Raw genomic sequence first — 24,184 nt, 5'->3', positions numbered from 1 at the left:
CTATAGGAGAGAGAAACCCCTCCCGTACCCCTTATATTCCCCTGCGGGGCAACCTGAAGTGACAGGAAAATAGTATCTATGCTTCCCCTGGTTGTGGGGTGGGGAGCCCACAGCAGAGAATTCTCCAGTGAATTCCCTAGTTCCCATTTGGCTCCAGTGCCCACAGGAGTTGGCTGGGCAAAAACTGAGCAGGATGATACATGCCACCTGTGGGGTAACGTCAGCGTGTGTGTGCGTGTTGGCCTGCGTGTGCTCACGTGTCCCTCGTCAGTGCTGCCGTCTGTCCCTGAAGTCTCCCCTCCCCTCTGGGTCCTCCAGCAAATGCAAGGCTCAGCAGTGTAAAATATATCATTATGGACACTTCGAAGTTTAGCCTGGGAAGCTGTAGAGCTTGGTTTCAGTATGGCACTGTTGCTTGAGCACGTGAGCTCTGGAGCCAGGGTGCTCGAGTCCCGGTCCTGGCATTGCCACTTTCCATCTCTGTCACATTGGACACTTGATTTCACATCTCTGAGGGGTGCATATACCATCTACCTCACAGAGCTGCTGTGAATTCATGCATGTACAGTGCTTAGCATAGTCAGTGCATACTAAGAGCTCACTAGATGTTAGTTACTATTATAATTCGGGGGCTCCTGAACTCTTGGTGACTGACTCAGAGAATAATACCATCTTGGAAAATTCAAATCCTAGAATCTCAAACTCTTGGAGGTGTCTAATTTGAAGAACGCTATTGGGTCCCCGTTAAATTTTCTGCTCTGTGTAAAGATTCCTTGTACATACAGTATCCAACAAATGGTCAGCCTTTTTTTTTCTTTTGGTAAATTTTTAAAAAGTTCAGAAATTGTAAGTTACAAATGATGAGTTCTTATAAAGCATATTCAGATGGTGGCTAGCCAGAAACCAGAGCAAAAACCAGACTTTTCCAGCCCCTAGGGGCCCTCCTGATGACCCTTGCCAGTCACTGCCCCCAACTCCAGTGTAACTATTATCCAGCCAGCCAAGCTATTCTCAAAAACCTCTGAGGATGGCCACATCTCTTCCTCTTTCATGGATGTGTACCATCCTTTGGAGAACTCTAATTATTAGAGAAGTACCATGAGTTAATTTGGAAGTTGCTAAATGAAACATTACCTTTAAGTTGTTTTGTTTTTACTGTCATATTTCAGTGGCAGCCTAATTTAGACCCAAGCTTCCCAAATGTCTAGGGCTGTTCTTAAAAAATACAAATTCCTGACCACCATCCTAAATCTACAAAATTAGAATGTGGAGTCTGAGGGTGGGGCCAGGGAATCTGTATTTTCACAAGCTTCAGATGAGGTCTCACTTGGTCTGGGAACCACTGGGTGAGTGGTTTAGAGCTTAGACTCAAGCCAGACCATTTGGTCCAATCCGTGCTCCACATTTACTGGCCATTGACCTTGAACAAGGTACTTGGCTTTTCTAACTCTCAATTTTTCCTTTGTAAAGTGGAGAAGAAAGGATAGTACCTACCTCCTTGGGCTGTGAAGGGCTCAAATACTCCACAGGGAAAGTGCTCACTCCGTGGTAGCTGCTGTAATCTGCATTACTATTTCCGGGAAGCACCCATCTGTGGTGGAGCCAAGGGGATGTTGGATTTGACATCTGAAGCCTCATGTTTGAGTCCTGACTGGGCCACTTGCTAGCAGCATGCCTTTGGACAAGTCTTTTGACCCCCCTTTTCCTGGATTCAACTTCCCCATCTATAAAATGGAAATACTCCTTTCTCTGCTCATAAAGTCTTGGGTGGGTGAAATAAGAAAATGAACCAGAAAACTTCTCTGAGGAGAGAAAAACTCTGCATGAAGTAAACCCTAATGAACTCAGCTGAACCTGGGAACCCAGTGGAAAGTGGGCTCGACATTGTCCTCCAGGCTCTGCGGAGGGCAGGCCGGGAGGGGGAGGGGAGGGAACCGCTGAGGCGTCGGTTTTCCACAGCCCTGGTATGCCCTGGCCCGGCTCCCATGCTTCTTGGTTTCTGAGAACTGACTCCTTCCTGGTTCCTGGGGCAGGAAGAGTCCAAGATCCCATAGCTATGAAATCCCATGCAATTCACAGATAGTCAGAATGCTTTTATTATTCAAATGTCTTCCTTTTTATTAAGGTCTTGTTTGAAGTCCTTTACTAGAGTTAAAAAAAAATTTTTTTTTCCTGCTGGCTGGCCCCTGCAGCATCAAAACCCATCACCTTGGTCATATAAAGCTGCGTCCTAACCAACTGAGCTAACCAGCCAGCCCTAATGAAGTATAATATGCATACAAAAAGTGCACAAATCATACATGTACAGCTCAATGAATTTTCTAGAAACTAACCAATTCATAGATAAAAAAATAGAACATTACTACCATTTTAGAAACCCCCTTTGTGTCCCTTCCAGTCACTAACGACTCCCCTCTTCAACACAAGGGTATCTTCATTCTCATCTAATTCACAGATGCGTTTCGCTTGTTTTTAAACTTTATGTAGTTGGAACAGCATGGTATGTACTCTTATGCATGGCTACTTTCACCCCACATTATGTGAATGGGATTCATCTGTACTGTTGCCTTGAACGATATTCATTTTCTTTGTTGTAAAATATTCCATTATATGACAATACCTCAATTTACTTCTCCATTCTGCTCCTGATGGACCTTTGGGTTGTCTGCAATATGAGGCTATTATAAACAGTGCTGCTTTGAACAAACATTCTTGTGACGAGTCTTTTGGTGAATACATATACATACTTTGCTGTATGAGGGCACTTCAGAAAGTTAGTGGAAAGATAGAAGATAATATTAATCTTTCCATGAACTTTTGACATACCCTCCTATATACCTAGGAGTAGAACTGTTAGGTCATGAGGCATGCATATGTAGCTGGAGCCCTTTTATTTTCAGGTTCAGTTCTATTTATTACAGGTAGGACATGGTTCAAAGGTCTGAGTCTGTATCTGGGAGATCAGCAGACCTGTCCTCAGGAAGGTAAACAGTTGCCTCAGGGGTTTGAGATGCTGATGAACAGTGGCACAAGCAGACTCAGAGACTTCCAGGTGAAAATCAGGTGTGGGAATCAGATCTGTTGCTTTCCCTCTTGTGTCTCTCTTCTATGAGCATTTGACTTTAGAGATAACCTTGCATCTGCTTTGCCTGAGGGCCAGAGTTCCCTGGAGACCAGTAGGCCACCTACAGAGGAAAATGTGACTCCTCTCTGAGTCCCAAGGTAGCTCTACTGAATCAGACTTCTTGAGGATGAGGCTGTGATTTTTAACACACTAACATTTGAGAATTACTCCTCTAGCCTAAAAACTTCTAGAAGACTCTAGTCTTTTCCCCAGTTTTTCCATCCGCTCTCCACTGGGGCTTAGGTTAGGGCCACATAAAGGATATCAACTTTGAAATCAGGTATGGTAGAATGTAAGATCCTAAAGAAAGAGACGTTTACCTTGTTCAGTGGATTCTGAACACCATCGCACCAAAATGACCCAGAGAACTTGTAAAACATCTACTCCTGAGCCCCACCCTAAGGATTTTGATTCAGTAGATTTGGGGTGGGGCTGGGAATATTTTTTTTTAACCCTCACCCCTAACCCCTTAGGGGATTTCCAATGCTGGGAACCACTGGTTCAATTCAGCTGCCAGCTTTGTAGATGAGAACATAGACGGGCCCAGCAGTTCTGTTGAGTTCTATGTCTGCCATGGCCAGGCAGAGCATGGAGTTACCAGGCATAACAGAAATTGGTGTGGACAGAGCCCCCGGGGCTTGAATGTGGAACGCAGGTGCTTGGCCTGGAGCCCGCCAGCAGAAGCTCATTTGCATCTCATTAGTATGCACGTTGGGTCAGGTCAGGATACTCCCAAATCATCCCTAAACCCTCTGTGCCTCTGGCCCTGCAGTCAGGTCCAGCCAGCCCAGCAGCAGGACCAGGTGCCTCAGACGGCAGAAAGCCTGTCTTGTCCCACTGCTAGAATGCTGCTCCCCAACTGCCTCGACCTGCCTTTCTGCCCTGCTTTGTCCTAAGCTGCTCTGCTCAGAGGGGATAGGACAGACAGATGCCTGGGCTAGGCCAAGCCAGGCTGGATGGAACAGAAGTAAGAGGGAGGACTGGAAACGGTGCCTTTGCTGAGAATCTGTGTTTGCTGGTATGAAAGTATCCCTGTCTATATGATCCCTGATGCAGGGGAGGGATCATATAACCCTCCCCCTCCCAGGTTCTCTTTCCAACCCATGGGCATGGGGAGGCAGGCCAGGTAACCGTGCGATGCACAGGTGATCTAAGTTTTAATCCTGTATTGGCCACATACTAGCTGTGTGATCTTGGAAGTTAGGTAACCTCTCTGAATCTCATTTATCTCATCTATAAAATGAGGATAATTAGAGGGTTGTTGTAAGCTAGCTTAAAAGGGATAATGCATGCCAGGGCCTGGCACATAGAGAATGTTCAATAAATGTCAGCTGTGACCAGTTGCATGTGCCTCTGCAAGTATTTCATATTCCCAAATCGTCTTCAGGGCATCTTGCCGATAGCTCAGTGGCGGGTTAGCTCAGCAAGGCAGGGGAGCAGGGACTAGTCCCAAGTCCCAGATGGCTGCGAGGAGACCCCATGAATGACGGGATTTGCACAGGGCTCTTTCATGGGCTCCCTGCTTGACCCTGTGATGTAATGCCAGAGGAGCAGGGGCTCCAGTCCCTTAATTGTCATCTTCACCACAGCAGCCCCTCATGAGGACCACATGCGAGGCATTGCGCCCCCCACTTCATGCATTTCATCTTAATTTGGATCCTCCTAACAGCCTGATGATTACATTCCCTAGTTCAAGTATGAAGAGACTGAGGCTCGGTCAGGTCCCACGTCTGCTCAAGGTCACACACAATCAGCAGTGGGCGGAGGCTGGACTCAAATGCAAGCTGCCTCATTCCAGAGGCTAAGCATGTGACCACCACGTTATGTGGCCCTGACAACAGCACCCCATCTCCTGAGAGTGCCGGAGTTAGAGGCACAACCTGGCTAGAAGTGGCCATGGGTGGCTGATGGTCTTATCAACAAGGAACGGGGAGAAGGTTCTGTCCCAGCAACTTCTCAGGGCCACCTAAGAAGAACAGCGTTCATTTCACTGGTGGCCACAGGGCCCACTGGCTCCTGGGAAGGCAGTTCACTGTATCCTTGATGGAGAGGGGAATAGTAAGGAGTGGCCCCATTTTACAGATGACATAAAATGGGGCCCAGAGAGGTCACCCAACATGTCATTGGCGGAACACAAAAGAGCAGGAGATATGTGTTGTTCGAGGGTGTTCAGGACATTTTCTACCTTCTGTTTTCATTGCCTGTCCCATCTGACCACCTCACACACCCCTACTGTCCCCTCTTAAATGCCGGGTGAGATCACATCTGTTATTATTTTAATACTGCTCAAGTTGCTGCTTGAGTTTTGCTGCAAATCGCTGCAACGAGAGAAAGAATGTCACAAAGACCCAGAGGGGTGTGTATATGTGGGTGTGTGTGAAGGGTGCTCCCACAGGGGCCCCTGGAGCACAGGTGAGGGTCAGCACACAGAGAAGAGTTCCTGCATTCCACACATACTTTTTGAGCACCTACTGTAATAATAATAACGACAACCCATTAGCTGGTTTCTGCATGTCAGACACTGTGCTAAATTCTTTTCATGCATGTGTTCATTAAATCCTCCAGTGAGGTAAGTGTTGCTAGCCCCATTTCACAAATGGGGAAACTGAGGCTTGGATAGGCTAAGTCATGCAGAGGCAGGACTGAGGGCAGTTCTGACTCTGAAGCTGGGCTCCCTCTCCCTGCACGCTCCTCCTGGCTGATGGGTAGGAGGTCCATGGCCTTATAAGTTCCTGAGGAGCCCCCAGGTTGGGAGAGAAGCTGCGGTGAGGGGAGCAGCCTGGCCAGTGCAAAGAGCCCAGGACGGGGAGTCACATGATATCTGACTTACAACAATTCTTTCCTTTCTCTGGGCATAGTTTTTCTGTCTTTACAAAACAGAGGTTAGACTTATAGCAGTTTTCAAACTGTGCCCTAAGGAGGCCTGAGAATTTCACAGTTGTCTCAGAAGATAAAGGGGGCAAGAAATAGGGGATGGGGCTCCGTGCCCCCACTCATATCTATCATAGCAGAGTGTTTTGAACTATTTTACCTCATAGCAATGACAGTTTAAAACTGACTACAGCTAGGATTTATTTAGCAATTACCAGGTGCCACACATGTGCTAAATGTTTAATATGAACCATCTGAATCTTCCAAAGAACTGAGGTGGGTTCAGTTTGCATCTTTTTCTTTTTAAAAAAAATTATTTTTTAAAAATTGACAAAAATTGTATATATTTATGGTGTAAAACATGATGTTTATATATATATATATATATACACACACACACACATATATTGTGGAATGATTAAATCAAGTTATTTAACACATCCATTAACTCATATATTTTTTTGTGTGTGGTGAGAACATTTAAAATCTATTCTCAGCAATTTTCAAATATACAACACATTGTTGTTAATTATAGTCACCATGTGGTACAATATATCCCTTGCACTTAATTCTTCCTGTCCAACTAAAATTTTGTATCCTTTGACCAACATCTCCCCAGTCCCCAACATACCCCCCACCACTGGTCACCTCTATTCTACAAGCTCAGCTTTTTTAGATTCCACATATATGTGAGATCTCATAGTGTCTTTCTGTGCCTGGTTTATTTCATTTAACATAATGCCCTCTGAGTTCATCCATGTTGTTGCAAATGACAGAGTTGCTTCTTTTTTAAGATTGAATAGTATCCCATTGTGTATACGTACCACATTTTCTTTATCCATTCATTCACTGATGGACACGCAGGTTGATTCCATATCTTGGCTATTGTGAATAATGTTGCAATAAACACAGAAGTGCAAATATCTCTTCAACATACTAATGTGATTCCCTTTGGACATACGAGTGTATTTCAAAAAGATCGTGGAAAAATAAAATTAAAAGATAATGTGAATCTTTCCATGAACTTTCTGAAGACCCCTCGTATAACCAGTAATGGGACTGCTGGATCATATGGGAGTTGTCATTTTAATTTTTTGAGGAACCTCCACACTGTTTCCCATGATGGACTTACTTGTTCACATTCCCACCAACAGTGTGCAGGGTTTCCCTTTTTTCCACATGCCTGACAACACTGATCTTGTCTTTTGTTAAAAGCCATCCTAACAGATATCTCATTGTGGTATTAAGTCCCTTTTTAAAAGATGAGAAAAAACAGAGGCTCAGAGACATTATCTGAGGTCATCCAAGTTGGGGCTTGAGGTCTGTGTTTGAAAACTCACTCTTTTGCAAAGGGTTTCATTGCATCAAAGTAGCAAGAACCACAGAATAGTAATCACCCTCTAAATGAGGCTCATTCAGCAGAGACATTCTGGCCTCTTAATTTTATTCTGTTCTCTTTCTGAACACAGCTTTCCAGTCCTCTGGGACCGTCTATCTCATTATCTCAGGCACAACCTTTCTCCCTCCCAAGGAGCCATCTCCAAAGCCAGGCCATCAGGGCAGGCCCCTCTGCCCTCTGCCCATGCTTCCTTTTGTATTGGGGGCCTCCTAGTCCTTTGCTGGCCAGAGGCTGCCCTGCTGCTGCCAGGAAGAGAAGGTCAAGGGTTCCCACTTGCACCCCACATGGCTGAGGTCATACTTGTGCCCTAAGCAGACACAGAGGTCTTTTCCCTCTGGGAGTCCAAACCTAGAACCCAGGGAGGTGCTCTGTTCCTCCTGCTCTGTCATGTCAATTCTCTGCCAAGCTGGAGTCGGTTTTGAAATTACAAACCCCTCTGATCAGAGTGTCCCAGGAGAAGTGGGGCTAGATTTGTGGACGCCTCAGGATACCTCCCCATCTCCCACCCTAAGACCTTTGGTCCTGAAGCTCCCTCTGGCTTAGGGATGGCAAACTCATGAATCCATATAGGTGACCACAAGACAAGAGACTTTAGGCATGCCTCTTCCTCTCTCCAGGCCTCAGTGAGTCTCAGGGTCTGCAAACCCAAGTCCCACAGCAGCCAAGTGGGTAGCATTCAGGGGTGAAGGGGCCCCATGTAAGAAACATGAGGCCATCCTGAACTCATTTTCTTCTTGGTTTGGATAGAGATGCAGGTACCCAATGTGTTTCTCTTCTGTTACAGACTGACCTTGTTGATAAACAGGACCTGAAACTCAGCCTCAGTGTCAGGGAGACCATGGTACCTGTGGAGAGGGCAGGCTCTGTCCAAAGGGGGCAGCCACCACTCAGCCCCAGATGACTGGTGCCATGTGAGGGCACAGATGCTATGTCGTCCAACTTTTTAATGAAGCTAGGATCTAGTTTTGGGGTTGAAGTGTCCCACTGTTTACATGTTAATAGCTAATTAAGTTGAAAACTATCAAACAACAAAACAACATGTTAACAGTTGTTACAAATAACTGCAGGCTGGGCCGACCCGGTGGCGCACTCGGGAGGGTGCGGGGCTGGGAGCGCAGCGGCGCTCCCATCACAGGTTTGGATCCTATATAGGGATGGCCGGTGCGCTCAACACTAAGCCAAGGGTTGCAATCCCCTTACCGGTCACAAAAAATAATAATAATAACTGCAGGCTGGTATCAACCCATATACCACCAGCTGGCCACGCTCTTCAAAGGTTCTAAGATTTTATGTTCAGAACCATGTCCGTCTCTTCCTTCTAGTCTTGTGTAACCTTCATGTAAACCCTCCAATGATGTCCCACATCACTGCAAGTCTTTTTTCTGAACTGAAAGGCCCTTGGCCACCTCTCTGACTTCACCAGAACCCCTCTCTCCATTGCTCCCTCTAGTCCATCTGCGTGACCTCCTTGCTCCTGCCTCGGGGCCTTTGCACTCACTGTTTCTTCTGTCTGGAACTCTCTTCCTCAAGGCAGCTTTGTGGCTCTCTTCCTCACTCCATACAGCTCTCTGTTCAAATGTCACCTGGTTGTACAGGACTTCCCTCAGCACCCTTTAAAAAATAACATCTCTCTATCACTCTTTATCCCAAGCCCTGCATGATTTTTCTTCATATCACTTTTTATCTGGCACAGTGAATATTTTCTTGTTTATTGTCTCCCTTGCTGCCACTAGAATGCAATCCCCACAAAAGCAGGGGCTTTATCTGTCTTGTTTTCTGTTCTAGAATGCCTGGCACAGGGTAGGCCCTCAATATATAAGTACTGAATGAATGAATGACTTCGGCAGAGAGGTCTGGAAACAATTACTTTCTCACCATCCCTACTTTGTCCCTTTTCTTCCCCAAAGCCCAGGTGCCTGGAAGCCCTTTCCTTCCTTCAAATGTCCATCTTTCCAGGGTCACATTATGACTTTTGAGGACACAAGGCATTTTAGCCTTTGTCAGTCCCTTTCTCCACAAAATATTATAAATTATAATTATATAACAATTATTAATTTAAATAATTACATAATAATTATTGATTTTTAATAAAACCATAAATTAAAATTATATTTTATGACAGCATTGGTATAAAAATGAATATATTATTATATACCAAAACTTTTAAAAAAATCTTTGTTTTCTTTCTTCTGAATGTAACAGAAATTAGAACATTTTTATGGGCCCCTAAAAGTACTGTGAGTCCTGGGTGTGCCCCTGTGCCTAACAGGTGCGTGGACCCTGCATCCCTCTCCAAATGCCCTTTTGATGCATCTTTGGATTCCTGTGCTGTGCTTTTTAGAGTGGGGCTGTCCAACAGGGTAACCACTAGTCAGTCATGTTGCTATTTAAATTTAAATTAATAAAATTTAAAAATAAATAAATAAATAAATAAATAAAAATGGAAACAAATAAATAAATAAATTAAATTAAATTAAATTAATTAAAATGAGATAAAATGAAAAACTCCATTCCTCAGTTGTACTAGCTACATTTCAAGTGCTTGATGGCCACACACAGCTAGTGGCTCCCATACTGAATATCTCAGATATAGAACATTGTCATCACTGTACAAAGTTCTGTTGGAGAGTGCTGTTCTGGACAATGGGCTCTAGCTACTCCAGCTCTGTCAGATGTCTCTCTTCTTGGAATGTGGATTCCTATTCTGGGCCTGTAGTGAACTTGGGCAGAGTCTTCAGATCATCTGCACTTCAGTTTCTTATTTACAGAATGAGAGTATTAATAAGCGTCATAATAAGGATGATGATGACACATTACTAACTTGTGATGAGTATATTCCAGTGCTAGGTATTTTCCCTAAGATAACTCATTTGGCTTTCTCGACAGCTCCACAAGATAAGTACTATACTATTACCGTCTCCCTTTTACTGAGAACAGAGAGGTTAAATAACTGCCCAAGGCCACACAACTGGTGAGTGGTAGAGCCGGGATTTGAAATCAGGTCTATCTGACTCCAGACCCCACTTCCTTGGCTATTAATTCTACCAGTACTGCACCCTCTACCCAAAGACCAAGTGAGATAACTTTTCGCAGAAGTATTTTGGAAAATTTATAGATTATCATACAGACATAAGACAGAATAATTTTTTCATTAATAATAATAATAATAATAATAATAATAATAATAAAGAATGGGTCTCCTGCTCTCTTTCACCCGTGTACTAGGTAAGGACTTCCTTGTTAGCTGTTTCTCTTCTCTTTTACAGACCGCTCTCCTGACACAGCCTCTTGCCCAGCTGGTGGTTCAGGCTGCCATTTTCTGAGCCATTATTGGTCCTAATAAGGCATTACTCTGTGTCTTTCCTCCCTGTGCTTTCACCTATCATATTATCGATCTTCCCTGCAGCCCTGGGAAGTAGGTAAGAGCAGCTATTATCATCTCCATCTTACAGACAGATAAACTGAGGCCCAAAAGAGGTTCTGTGGCCTTCCTAGGGTAATGCAACCCATCAGTGGCTCAAGCCACTGGCTCCTCTCATGCTCGCATCCAGTTCTTTGACCTGTGTTTTGTTACCTGAGAACCCACCAGTAGCTGCCTACAAACTAACGAATGACTCAAGTTTCTTGGACACAAATTCCCTACCCACAGTGAATTCCAGTTGACTTAAATCAATAGAGCTGGTGTTCAAGCCCAGTCCACACCACAGTGGGAATCTTGAATGGGAAAATCTCCCTTTTGATCTGATGGCAGATTATTCCTCCCAGAATGTAGCCCTGTTCTGGTCCTGCTTCTTCTCAATAAACTGCAATGGTTTCTTATTACTAAGGGGAAAATTATCTCAGTGGCTGACTAGCAGGTACCCAGCCTGTCACCATTCTCTCACTTACAGTTTTTACGCTGGTTCAAAGGCACAATCCTTCCCAATCCCCCAATGCCCCTACACTCCCTTTAAGCTTTTGTAACTGAATATGTTTAGGATTCTTTCTTGAGAGTCACAAGAGCTAGCGCTAGAGCTTAGTACGTGGGGCAGGGTAGGGTAGGGGTGAGGGCAGAAAACAAATACCGATGGCAACAAAATCCATTGTAATTTCACATTTAGATTTGGGGACAGGGTGGACATTCTCCAACCAGAGGAATGATTCCAGTGTCTCTTTCTTTCATGAAAGTTTCTCCAAAGTTTAACAAAACATTTCATCTCTCCCCATGGCCTAGAAATCTAGAATGCCCAGGTTGAGAAGTCTGGCTGTCGGTTCTCAGTTCAGCCATCGAATTTCTCGGTGGCCTTGGGTATGCCATACAAATCTCAGTTTCCCTTATCTGAGAAGTGGAAGTAAAAGGGCAGATATGTTTCTTAGGAGTATTATGTGGGTTACTAATTAGCAGCTGTGACGTTCCTGAGAAAGGGGAAGGTGTGGGACCACGAGGGAGAATGTCACTACTATTCTGTGCCGGGGCACTTCTGGGAGTGATGAGGAGGAATTTCTTTGTCAGAAACAAAGCTCTATGTTTTGAATAAATCTGGTAGGAGCTTCTTTAGTGGAGCTTTGATTTGGCTTTGAATTCCATCAAGTTCCCCATGGAAGGGACAGAATTAATCATAGAGTTATAGACTCCTAAAACTAAAAGCCTGAATCACTGCACACAGACCATTGCAAATAAAATCGCAGAGCGTGAGCATCATAACACCTCCAGCCATAAGGCTTAGACCTTTTTATGATAGGATACAGAATGCTGGAACAGCAGAGCTCCAGCTTATCGGATCTGGAAGGGCTTTTAGAGGTCATCTAGTCCAATTTTTCAAGCCCATGCTTCCCAGGGGAGCAAGGGACACCTGCAGGCAGAACCCTTGGCTCCACCTCTGCTTATAACAGTGCAGTCTGCTTCTGTCTGTTTACAGATTGTGTTGCCAGGTACAATTCCATCAGGAGAAAAGGTTGTTTCCCTGAAAGCACTGGGGTTTGGAATCACCCATCCAATCCAGTCCATTCCCACAACATACACACGTCATTTACAGATGAGGAAAGAGTTCCGTAGGGCTTAGGTGACTTACTTGACCAAGACTGCACAGGATATGAGTGACTTTAGATCCAGGTCTCCATAGAGCCAGGTCAAGGATCAGCTTATTCCAGTGACTGTTGAACAAGCATTGGCAAGTGTGCAACTCTGATCCACAGCCAGAGGAAATCCCTTCACTGCCTTTGGGGGCCTCAGTTAGGGTCTGAGACAGACCATAGGCACACACATACCAAAGAATCATACCTTATAAGTTGGAAGGAACTTTCGAACTCTTCCCATCTCCCCCCAAGCTCAAATATCCCCCTAGAGTAAAACATCCTTCCCAGGTGGCCACCCAGACTCTGTTTACATTCCCCCAGTGACGAGGTGCTTGCCACATTCAAACTTTTATCAGTGACTTGGATAAAGACATAGATATTACAACCACCAAGTTTCTGAATGTCAGAATCAAGATTCTGAGAAGCTGGAGCAATGAACTGAAATATAGGATGAACTGAAATCATGGCCTCCTTAAAGTCCTATAGCATTTTGTTGTAGAAAACCCGCCTGCACAAGAACAGATCAGGGATGACGTAATTTGTTTGAAAGTTTTCATTATCCACAAACTCAAACAACAGCAGTTAATATGACCCAGCTGCTAAAAAGTGACAGTACTGGGTAATATTTGTTAAAAACTGTTCCACGTAATACGTTCAGCACTTACGTGCATTAGCTAACTTTGTTCCTGAAATAATCTTATGGAGTAGGGAAGCTGTGGATCAGAGAAGGTAAGCCATTTGCTCAGGCCACACAGCCAGAGCCTGTGTGATGTTAACTTCCTTCTGCCTTCTGCATCTTCAAACTGGGGTTGGGAGTTACACAGAGGAAGATTCATGCATACATCCTAAAAGGGTCTATTCATAAACAGGTACACACAACTAATGTACTCACACAATTATTCAAAAATAAGACCTACCTAGACCTACTAAGTATACATGGGTGCTCTTTTGAAAATGTGCATATTCACCCATGTACAGACTTCTCTCTGGACCTGGGGAAGCAGGGAGCATGAGGCCCCACCCCAGACAAGCGCCTGCTCGCAGCTTCCTGGAACAGCCTGTGGCTAGGCCAGCAAGCTTAGACTCGATCACAGACCAGTGGCTTCCTGCTCTACTGGGCGCAGGCTGGACCTTCTCCAGAAGGTTCAGTGGATCTCACCCTCACCCCAACCCAGGCTTTGATTCTGCCTTGACATTGAAAAAAAATAAGAACTCATGTGGACGGAGTGTTGACTGTGTGCCACACACTGTGCTAAGGACATTAATATGTGTGATCTTAGTTAGCCTTCACCAAACCCCATGAAAGCAGTGCTCTTTAGTAGCCCAAACTCACAAATGAAGAAACTGAGGCCCAGACATGTTACATAACTTACCCAAGGTTATACAGTTAGCAAGTGGTGGAGCTGGGACTTGAATCCACGCAGCTGGATTCATAAGTGACCATAGCATCTCTTTCTGGCAGCACAGCAGGGGGAAAGAACCTGGCTCTAATCCTCACCCTGACTTGGGCAAGTCCCTTTCTTTCCTTGGGTCTTTATTTTCCAGCTTCAGAAAGGAGGGGATGATTTCTAAAGTCTCTTTCAGTTTTCATTCTGTCATTGCTTTTCCTAAGTCCAGATTCTCCCATTTTTCAACTAGTATTTATTGAGCTTCATTGTATATCAGGCACTCATCTAGGCACTGAGGATTCATCCAAGAATAAAATACACAAAGCTCCTGTCTTCATGGATCCCAGTGTCAAGCCAGGGAGACAGTCATCGGGTGGTGTATATATTGTGCACTGTTGAGTGCCATGAAGAAAATGAAGTGAAGTGATAAAGAAGGGGTTGGGAGGGAGGCTACAACAAACTGGAGGTCATGAGGTGACAATTGAGCTGAAAACTGATGGTAAGAAGAAGCCACCCATGCGAGTCTTAAGTAGAGGGGGACAGCAAGTGCAAAGGCCCTGGGGCAGGGCCCAGCTTAGTGTGGCTGCAGCTTGGTGAACTATGGGAAGAGTGCTGGGAGATATCACTGGAGAAGCAGACAGGGTCCACATCACATGGGGACTTCCAGGCCATGGTAAGTAGTTTAAATTTTAATCTAAGTGCTACAGGAAGTCATCGGAAAATTTTAAGCAGAGAAGTGATATGAATTAATTTATGTTTTCACAAGATGTTTCAAAATAATGATCCTGGGTGTTGTGGGCTGGGAGGCTGGTGCAGGAAGCCCAACATGCCCCTGCACTCTGCAATTGTTTGAACCTGGGACCAGGAAACAACTGTCCAGACTCTGCTCTTTCCTTCAGCAAACTACTCGCCAGGTGCAAGTCCTACAGCTTGGACATGGCCATGGGCACCAAACCACCATCTAGGGGTGCATTCTCTATCAGCTTATCCCCCTCCACGGAACCCCCACTCCTGCTCCCTTCCCTGCATCTTAACAGCTCCCGCTCTGCAAGGTGTCTGTGCAGCCGCTGAGCTGAGCAGTGTGTCTTGTTGGGGCCTGCCCAACATTGGTGCTGACCTGGTGAACAGGAAGCTTTCTGCAAAGCAGGGCAGGCAGAGCTGGCAGGCTGCAGGCACCCTGGGCTCCTGAGCTGTGGAGCCAGTGGACCTGGGTAAGGACACCTTTTCTCCTAGTATTTCAGCTTCAAAAGCAATGCTATCCTGGGAAGGTTGGGGGCTGAATGACTCAGGGGTCCCCTCCTGCTTCTGGGGGCCATGTCAGGGGTAGGGTGAGCATGGCTCTTGCCTGGGGCTGGCTCCCTTGTGGGCTACAGTGGTGAGGAAGGGGTGAGAGCAGGGGACAGGCAGGGTGGGGAATATACAACAGCTTTTCCTATATCTAACTTTAGGACTCCCGAGTGTAGAATCTGTCTCCATCCTGCCCCCTCTTTTCTGAGGTGCCTGGGGTGCCACCAACAGGATCTCAGGTGAGGGATTCTGGCAGTAAAGCTGGAAGAATGGGACATATTCAAATTCTCTTCAGTCATAGGCTTTAAGACCCCAAGTTAAGTGGACTTTCCCATTCCTGCTTCTGTCCTGCCTCCCATCTCAGGATGCTATCAGCAGGATCTTATGGAGCCCTGTGCCCAGTTCACTGAAGACTCTGCAAAGACATGGCTCTAAGCCTCTCCTATTCCCTTTACCCTAAAAGTTTAACTCTTCCTCGCCTTTGAAGAGCAAGTCAACAGGAAAAACAAGTCTTGCCTGTTTCATCCAGGAATGCTCAGCACATCTGGCAGGCAGCCATTAAGCTCCTAGGAGTCAAGACTCCCCCAGGCAGGCCAGGTAACAGCCTGGTGCACCCAGCCTTACACTTGGCCCTCCCAAACCCTGCTTCTCCTCCAGCCCCGACCCCATCCTTGGCCCTGATAAGTCTCACATTTTGACCCAGGCTGGAGTTCAGGGATGGGATGTACTACGGGAAACAGCAAGGGAGACAGTGGGGACAGCAGCAAGCCTTAGAGGGGCAAAGCATTCATTTATGGTCAATTCAACAAGAACTAGTTCTTACCCGGCCACCCACTGTGTGACTTGGACAAGCCCAGGCCCCCCTCTGGGGTTCTATTTCCCCATCTGTGCATGAGGATTAGGGACTGAACTCCATCATCTCTGAGGTCCATTTCAGCCCTGACATTCCAGGAGTCCAGGGGTTTTCTGTGTTCCTGGTTATAGGATGATTCAGAATCAGGCCTTGTCCATAGAGAATGTGTGGTAGGATAGGGATAGACAAGACTGGGGCAGGGGAGGTAGCTCCAGTCCTAGCTCGCTTTGCTTCTAGCTAGCTGTAAGGTCCTGGGCAGCTCTCTTCCTTTTATGAACTTCAAATTCCTATTATTAATAATGGCTATATTAAGTTCAAACTTACTATATACCAAGCACCCTGCTAGGTCATTTACCTTCATTATTTCATTTAGTTCTCATAGCAATCCTATGAGATAAATAATATTCTTATGCCTATTCTACAGAAGAGGAAGCTGAGGCTCATAGAGGTTAAATAACTTGCCCATAAGGTCACCCATCTTGCAAATGGTGGAGCCAGGGCCAAGAGCTGAAAAGCCTGATGTCAGGCCTGGGATCTCTGGTACTTTGTTTTTCTGCAGCCCCTGCATGTACAGATGCAACTCAATCTGGCTGGAGCTGAGCCCTCATGGAGGGACCTTGGAGGAAGGAAAGAGAGAAGTATGGTTTAGAGGCAGATTGTGAAGCCTGGATTCCTGACTTAAGTTTGGGACTATTCTACCATCACCAGGGAGCCACAGACAGTTTCTGGGAAAAGGAGTAAATGGTCAGGACTGTTGTAAATGCTTGAGAGAGCATTTTAAACTAGTCTGTTGTTCTCCAACCACAGGTTTCTCAAACTGGGCACTATTGGCATTTGGGGCTGGGTACCTTTGTCGTGGGGGCTGTCCTGTGCATTGTAGGATGCTTAGCAGCATCCGCAGCCTCTACCCACTAGATGCCAGGAGCACTTCCTCCCCAAGTTGGCACAGCCAAAAATATCTTAAGACATTGCCAAATGTACCCTGAGGGTCAAAATCACCTCCAGTTAAGAACGACAGCAATAGGAACCATTTACTTCCTAATTTGCACCCTCTCTTCCTTTTTTTGCCCAGGGTTTCAGGAGTTTTTTCACCATGACTATTGCATTGCTGGGTTTTGCCATTTTCTTGCTCCATTGTGTGACCTGTGAGAAGCCCCTAGAAGGGATCACTTCCTCCACAGCTTGGCATTTCACACACTCTCTTTACAACACCACCATCTATGAAAACTCTGCTCCCAAGACCTATGTGGAGAGCTCTGTGAAAATGGGCATCTACCTCGTGGAGCCCCAGTGGACAGTGAGGTACCGGATCATCTCTGGGGATGTGGCCAATGTATTTAAAGCAGAGGAGTATGTGGTGGGCAACTTCTGCTTTCTGAGAATAAGGACAAAGAACAGCAACATAGCTCTTCTAAACAGGGAGGTGCAAGATACTTACACCCTCATCATCCAAGCCACAGAGAAGACTTTGGAGTTTGAAGCTTTGACCCGTGTGGTAGTCCACATCCTGGACCAGAATGACCTGAAGCCCCTCTTCTCCCCACCTTCATACAGAGTCACCATCTCTGAGGACATGCCCCTCAAGAGCCCCATTTGCAAAGTGACTGCCACGGATGCCGATCTGGGCCAGAACGCTGAGTTCTATTATGCCTTTAACCCAAGGTCAGAGATGTTTGCCATCCATCCCACCAGCGGTGTGGTCACTGTGGCTGGGAAGCTCAATGTCACCTGGAGAGGGAAGTATGAGCTCCAGGTGCTGGCTGTGGACCGCATGCGAAAAATCTCCGAGGGCAACGGGTTTGGCAACTTGGCATCACTCATCATCCATGTGGAGCCTACACCCAGGAAGCCCCCAGCCATTGCCTCAGTGGTGGTGACCTCACCAGATGGCATTGAGGATACCACCTACGCCACTGTCGTGGTAGATGCAAACAGCTCGGGAGTGGAAGTGGACTTGGTGGAAGTTGTTGGTGGAGACCCTGGAAAGCACTTCAAAGCCGTCAAATCTTATGCCCAGAGCAATGAGTTCAGTCTGGTGTCCGTCAAAGACATCAACTGGATGGAGCACCTTCATGGATTCAACCTCAGTCTCCAGGCCAGGAGTGGGAGCAGACCTTCATTTCATTCCCAGATTAGGGGCTTTCACCTACCCCCTTCCAAACTGGGCTTGCTCAAATTCGAGAAGGCTGCTTACAGAGTGCAGCTTAGTGAGCATTCCCCTCCCGGCAGCCGCGTGGTGAGGGTGAAAGTAACCCCCACCTTCCCCAACCTGAAGTATGTTCTAAAGCCATCCTCAGAGAGTGCAGGCTTTAAACTTAATGCTCGCACTGGGTTGATCACCACCACGAAGCTCATAGACTTCTGTGACGGAGCCCACTATCAGCTGCACATCGGAACCTCGCCCAGCTTGGCCTCCACCACGGTGGTCATCGAAGTCATGGACTGTAACAACCATGCTCCCATCTTCAGCAGATCTTCCTACGATGGCACCTTGGATGAGAACATCCCTCCAGGCACCAGTGTTTTGACTGTTACTGCCACAGACCAGGATCATGGGGAGAATGGATATGTCACCTATTCCATCGCTGGTCCAAAATCTGTACCGTTCTCTATTGACCCTGACCTGGGGATAATCTCCACCTCCAAACCCATGGACTATGAGCTCATGAAAAGAATTTATACTTTCCAGGTACGGGCATCAGATTGGGGATCTCCTTTTCGCCAGGAGAAGGAAGTATCCATTTCTCTTAGGCTCAAGAACTTGAATGACAACCAGCCTATGTTTGAGGAAGTCAACTGCACTGGGTCTATCCACCAAGACTGGCCAGTAGGGAAATCAGTAATGACTGTGTCAGCCATAGATGTGGATGAGCTTCAGAACCTAAAATATGAGATTGTATCAGGCAATGAACTAGATTATTTTGATCTAAATCATTTCTCTGGAGTGATATCCCTCAAACGCTCTTTTATTAATCTTACCGCTGGTCAACCCACTAGCTATTCCCTGAAAATAACAGCCTCTGATGGCAAAAACTATGCCTCACCCACAACTTTGAATGTCACTGTGGTGAAGGACCCTCGTTTTGAGGTCCCTATATCGTGTGATAAAACAGGGGTATTGACACAATTCACAAAGACTATCCTCCACTCTGTTGGGCTTCAGAACCAGGAGTCCAGTGATGAGGAATTCACTTCTTTAAGCACATTTCAGATCAATCGTCACACCCCCCAGTTTGAGGACCACTTCCCCCAATCCATTGACGTTCCTGAGAATGTTCCTATTAACACCCCCTTGGCCCGACTGGCAGCCACTGACCCCGATGCTGGCTTTAATGGAAAACTGGTCTATGTGGTTGCAGATGGCAATGAGGAGGGCTGCTTTGACATTGAGCTGGAGACAGGACTGCTCACCATAGCTGCTCCTTTGGACTATGAAGCCACCAGTTTCTACATCCTCAATGTAACAGTGTATGACCTGGGCACTCCCCAAAAGTCCTCCTGGAAGCTTCTGACAGTGAATGTGAAGGACTGGAATGACAATGCACCCAGATTTCCTCCTGGTGGGTACCAGTTAACCATCTCAGAGGACACAGAAGTTGGAACCACAATTGCAGAGCTGAAAACAACAGATGCTGACTCAGAGGACAATGGGAAGGTTCGCTATACCCTGCTAAGCCCCACAGAGAAGTTCTCCCTCCACCCCCTCACTGGGGAATTGGTTGTCACAGGACACCTGGATCGGGAATCAAAACCTCAGTATATACTTAAGGTGGAGGCCAGGGATCAGCCCAGGAAGGGCCACCAGCTCTTCTCTGTCACTGACCTGATAGTCACATTGAAAGATGCCAATGACAACTCTCCCCAGTGCATCACAGAACTCAGCAGCCTAAAGGTCCCAGAGGACCTGCCCACAGGGACCATCCTGACCTTTCTGGATGCCTCTGATCCTGACCTCGGCCCTGCAGGTGAAGTGCGATATGTCCTGCTGGATGATGCCCATGGGACCTTCCGGGTGGACCTGATGACGGGGGCTCTCAGTCTGGAGAGAGAGCTGGATTTTGAGAGGCATTCTGGGTACAATCTGAGCCTGTGGGCCAGTGACAGTGGGAGGCCCCTGGCCCACAGAACCCTCTGCCACATGGAGGTGATAGTCCTGGATGTGAATGAGAATCTCCACCCTCCCCACTTTGCCTCCTTTGTGCACCAGGGCCAGGTGCAGGAGAACAGCCCCTCGGGAACTCAGGTGATGGTAGTGGCTGCCCATGACTATGACAGTGGCTTGGATGGGGAGCTCCAGTACTTCCTGAGGGCTGGCACTGGCCTTGCAGCCTTCAGCATCAACCAAGACACAGGTACTGGGGGTGGGGTGGGATGGGAGTGCCAGGGCCTGGCAGGGAGGTGGGCCAGAGGGAAATCAGGAACTGTCCCAAAAGAAATCAGGCTGAAAAGAAAAAGGTAATACAAAAGGATTCTCTTTCCTGTCCCTTTTATTTATTTTAAATTTATCTTTACATATATGTGCATACACACACACACACACATACACATATATTATATATATTCTGTTTATAAAAGTAATACAGGCTGGTTATAAATTTTTTATATATAATTAATAAATGAATATTCCTCTGTGGCCCATTTCCCCAGATATGAGCTTTATTAACAATTTGGTCTGTAATTGTCTAAATTTTTTCTCTTTGTATCCGATATATTGTCATTGTTCATTTTATTATCATGAAAACATACAATAGACACTACTTCTGAAATTTTTTCACATATTGTAACATCAGGGCATCCCATTTGTCAGTACATGTAAATCTTTTTCTTTTTTTTTTTCTTTTTGGCTGCATATTATCCTATTATATAGGTGTAACATCATTGTTCATATTCTTTTACTCATATGCATGAGTCTCTACAGGAAGAACTTAAAAATGAAGTTGATCAAAGGATAGTGCACATTTTGAATGTTAATAGATATTTCCAAATTGTCCTCCAAAAAGGCAACACCAACTTATCTATTCTTTTTAAGCTTCATGCAAAATAAGTGCAATTCAGCAAATACTGAGCACCCACTACTTGTGAGGTCCTAAGATAGGCACCTCGGGGAAACCCAAGGTGACTAAAGGCAGGTCACTGCCCTCAAGGAATTTATAGTCTGGTGGGTGATTTATTTCCAGGGTAAAGGGCAAGATGATGTGGTGGAAAGAGCATTAGATTGAGAGTCAGTTCCAGACCAATTCTTCCACTTTTTTACTACATGATCTTGGTCAAGTCATGCTCCCTCTCTGGACCTCAGTTTCCCCATTTCTCATCTATGACATGCTATGGGTCTAAGCATGGGTCCTGTGCTGCCACACAAGCCCTTCCAGCTGCGTGTGATCCATGAGAGCTTTTAGGGTGAAAGACTGTTTTGCTCACTGTTGGATCCTCAACTTCTAGAACGGTGCTGGCCCATAGTAAGCAATCTTGGAGTGAGTGAACTGAAGAATGGAGCTAAGCCCCTAAAATTGTGAAGATGAGGGAACAGCAACATATTCATCATGTCCCTAACCCATGCATTGATTATCTACCAGGACTTAAAGTATGAAGAAAGCAGTTCAAGGACAACTACAAGGAAATCCCACTTACAGAATGTGAAATAAATCGATGGATGTTAGGTTGAAGCAGTCAGGAGAAAGTAGGTCAACTACCACAGTCCCCTGGCAACCCTACATATGCCCATATGCCAGAGCCATGGGCCCATTTTAGCAGAGAAAGGCTCTGAGAGGTTCTACCTTAAGGATATTAATTCCCCTGTGCTCAACTCAGCGTCTCCCACATTGTATTGGCAACAGTTCCCTCTTTTCATGGAATACCTGTTAATATCCTTTCTAAGCACAGTGCAGTGAATGTTGTTTGGGGTGATCTCTAAAGCCACTTTAAGTTCTAAAGTATTTTGGGTTTGGTGATTCACTGTTCCTAGGAATGATTCAGACTCTGGCGCCCCTGGACCGAGAATTTGCCTCCTACTACTGGTTGACGGTACTGGCAGTGGACAGGGGTTCCGTACCCCTCTCTTCTCTAACTGAAGTCTACATCGAAGTTACGGATGTCAATGACAACCCACCCCGGATGTCCAGACCTGTGTTCTACCCCTCCATCCAGGAGGATGCGCCCTTGGGTGCCTCTGTGCTTCAGCTGGATGCCTGGGACCCAGATTCCAGCTCCGAGGGGAAGCTGACCTTCAACATCACCAGTGGGAACCACATGGGATTCTTCATTATTCACCCTCTCACAGGTAAGGACCCAGAAAGCTGGGTAAACAGAAATCTCTACAACAGTGGTTCTCAAAGTGTGGTCCCCAAACAGCATCATCAGCATCACCTGCAAACTTGTTGAAAATTAAATTCTCAGGCCCCACGCTAGACCTCCTGAATTAGGATTCTCAGGTTAGGGCCCCGAAATCTGTTTCAACAAGACACGCAGGGGATTCTGATATGTGCTCAAGCCCGAGAACAATGTTCTACAAAGTTCATCTTTGGGACTACTTCAGAACTCCAAATGCTCCCAAACTGGCCTCTCCCCCGAGTCCCAAGCCACTAGATGAACCCCTTATCCCTAGTTCTAGACAGGTCTCAGCCCTCCCACAGAGTGGTGGCTGTGGGGATCCACTTACATCGAGTTGACCACCTCACTGTCCTTGGCCCGAGGTTGTCTGGGACAAGAATGGAGTAGAGGAATCCAGAGGTCACCAGCTGGCAGCTGTGAGCCAGGTGTAGCCCACAGAGATGTTTTGCTCTATTTGCAAAGCTTTAAGCAATGATTTTTCAAGCTGTGGCCAACACTTAAAAATTAGGCAATCCCACAAAAAATTCCAGATTTCTGGTTGTTCATAAAAACTTAGATGATCCGGCTACACTGCCTCCACAGTCCCACAGGGCCACAATGGACCAGAGCCGACAGCAGCTCCCTATGTCGACCAGGCTTCCATCCCCTGGTCCCCTGGTCCCCACCTTCCCCTATTGTATTATTCCCAGCCCGCTGCCTCATTTATGCCACCTGCCTGGCTCCCATTGGCTCTGGAGTTAAAGAACCACATCCCACTGCTGCAGACACTTCTCAAAGGCCACACCTACCTCTTGGGGGAAGAATAACCCTATTGTAGAGAAGGCTGACATTTCCTCCTCTGAATCCAACGTCTAATTCTCCAGCTCCAACCATTTACTCTTGTCCTGGAAGGACAGAACCCCAGTGAGACTGGAGGAAGGGAAAAGGGAGGATGCTGGTGGCGGTCCCCAGATGCTTAGGACAAAATGGACCCAGGAGAAGGTCCCCAGGGGGGCCTGGGGCAGACAGTGGGTACGGGCTACTTATGTCTATTTGCCCAGTGACATTTGCTAGAAATCAGACCTACGCTGGCTCTTTACCTGGGCCTGCCCTGTCCCTCCCTCCTTAACAGAGAGAAGAGATCTCTCACCTAAGGCATTAACTTCTCAACTTCTTCCAAATCCCTGTTCTGTTTACTGTCAACAGTTCCCTGACAGCAGGTCGGCAAAATGCCCTAGACAGTAGAGATATTCTTAGCCTCCCTGCAGCTGAGAAGAAATCTTTATTAGCATGAATCTTTTTAAAAATTAAAGAACAAATTAGCAATGAGCCCCAGCCCACTTTTCTCATCACCATCATAATATTGTCCCACTTCCCTACTTGGATACCTTGGATGGTTTCCCTGGGCCCTTAAGACGAAGTCAGAGCCTGCCATGTCCCACAGACCACCTGACCTGGCTCTGCTGACCTCTCCAGCTTCATTCTGCCCCTCGCTGCCTCTCCCTGAGCTCCAGCCACATGACCAGCTACAGGTCATGCTCCCTCCTGACACAGGGCTTTACAGTGCTGTTCTCTTTATGAGGAGTCTCCTCTCCTTTCCTCTTGTCCAGGTAACTCCTGCTCTTCTTTCAGATCCCAGCCCAGCTGTTCTTTCCTTAGAGGAGTTTTTCCTGATACCATAACACACTTCCTAGCACCACCTACTCCCTTGTGTAACCCTTATCACACAGGCCATTGTATTCATTCTTGTGATTATTCCATTAATTATCCACATCGTTCCCTAGACTTCAAAGGTTCTCAAGAAAAGGGACCTTGATGTTTCTGCCCACTGTAATATCTTCAGTACCTGGCACAGAGTAGGAGCTCAATAAATAACCGTTGAATGGATGAATGAATCTCCA

The 24,184-nt window shown here is 46.3% G+C and overlaps 1 protein-coding gene across 1 annotated transcript in view; it reads left to right on the top strand.

The window, feature by feature from the left end:
• The first annotated feature begins 17,070 nt into the window (after positions 1 to 17,070).
• FAT2 (FAT atypical cadherin 2) overlaps positions 17,071 to 24,184 on the top strand; it is a 60,095-nt gene continuing 52,981 nt past the window's right edge. Inside the window, exons 1-2 of the mRNA XM_063085402.1 lie at positions 17,071 to 20,329; positions 21,940 to 22,254. Coding sequence (XP_062941472.1) covers positions 17,071 to 20,329; positions 21,940 to 22,254 — 3,574 coding nt within the window. The remainder of the gene's footprint in view (positions 20,330 to 21,939; positions 22,255 to 24,184) is intronic.

Source organism: Cynocephalus volans, chromosome 2 (assembly GCF_027409185.1).
Source record: "Cynocephalus volans isolate mCynVol1 chromosome 2, mCynVol1.pri, whole genome shotgun sequence".
In the NCBI taxonomy this organism is placed as follows: domain Eukaryota; kingdom Metazoa; phylum Chordata; class Mammalia; order Dermoptera; family Cynocephalidae; genus Cynocephalus; species Cynocephalus volans.
This window is presented reverse-complemented; position numbering and strand designations above follow the sequence as displayed.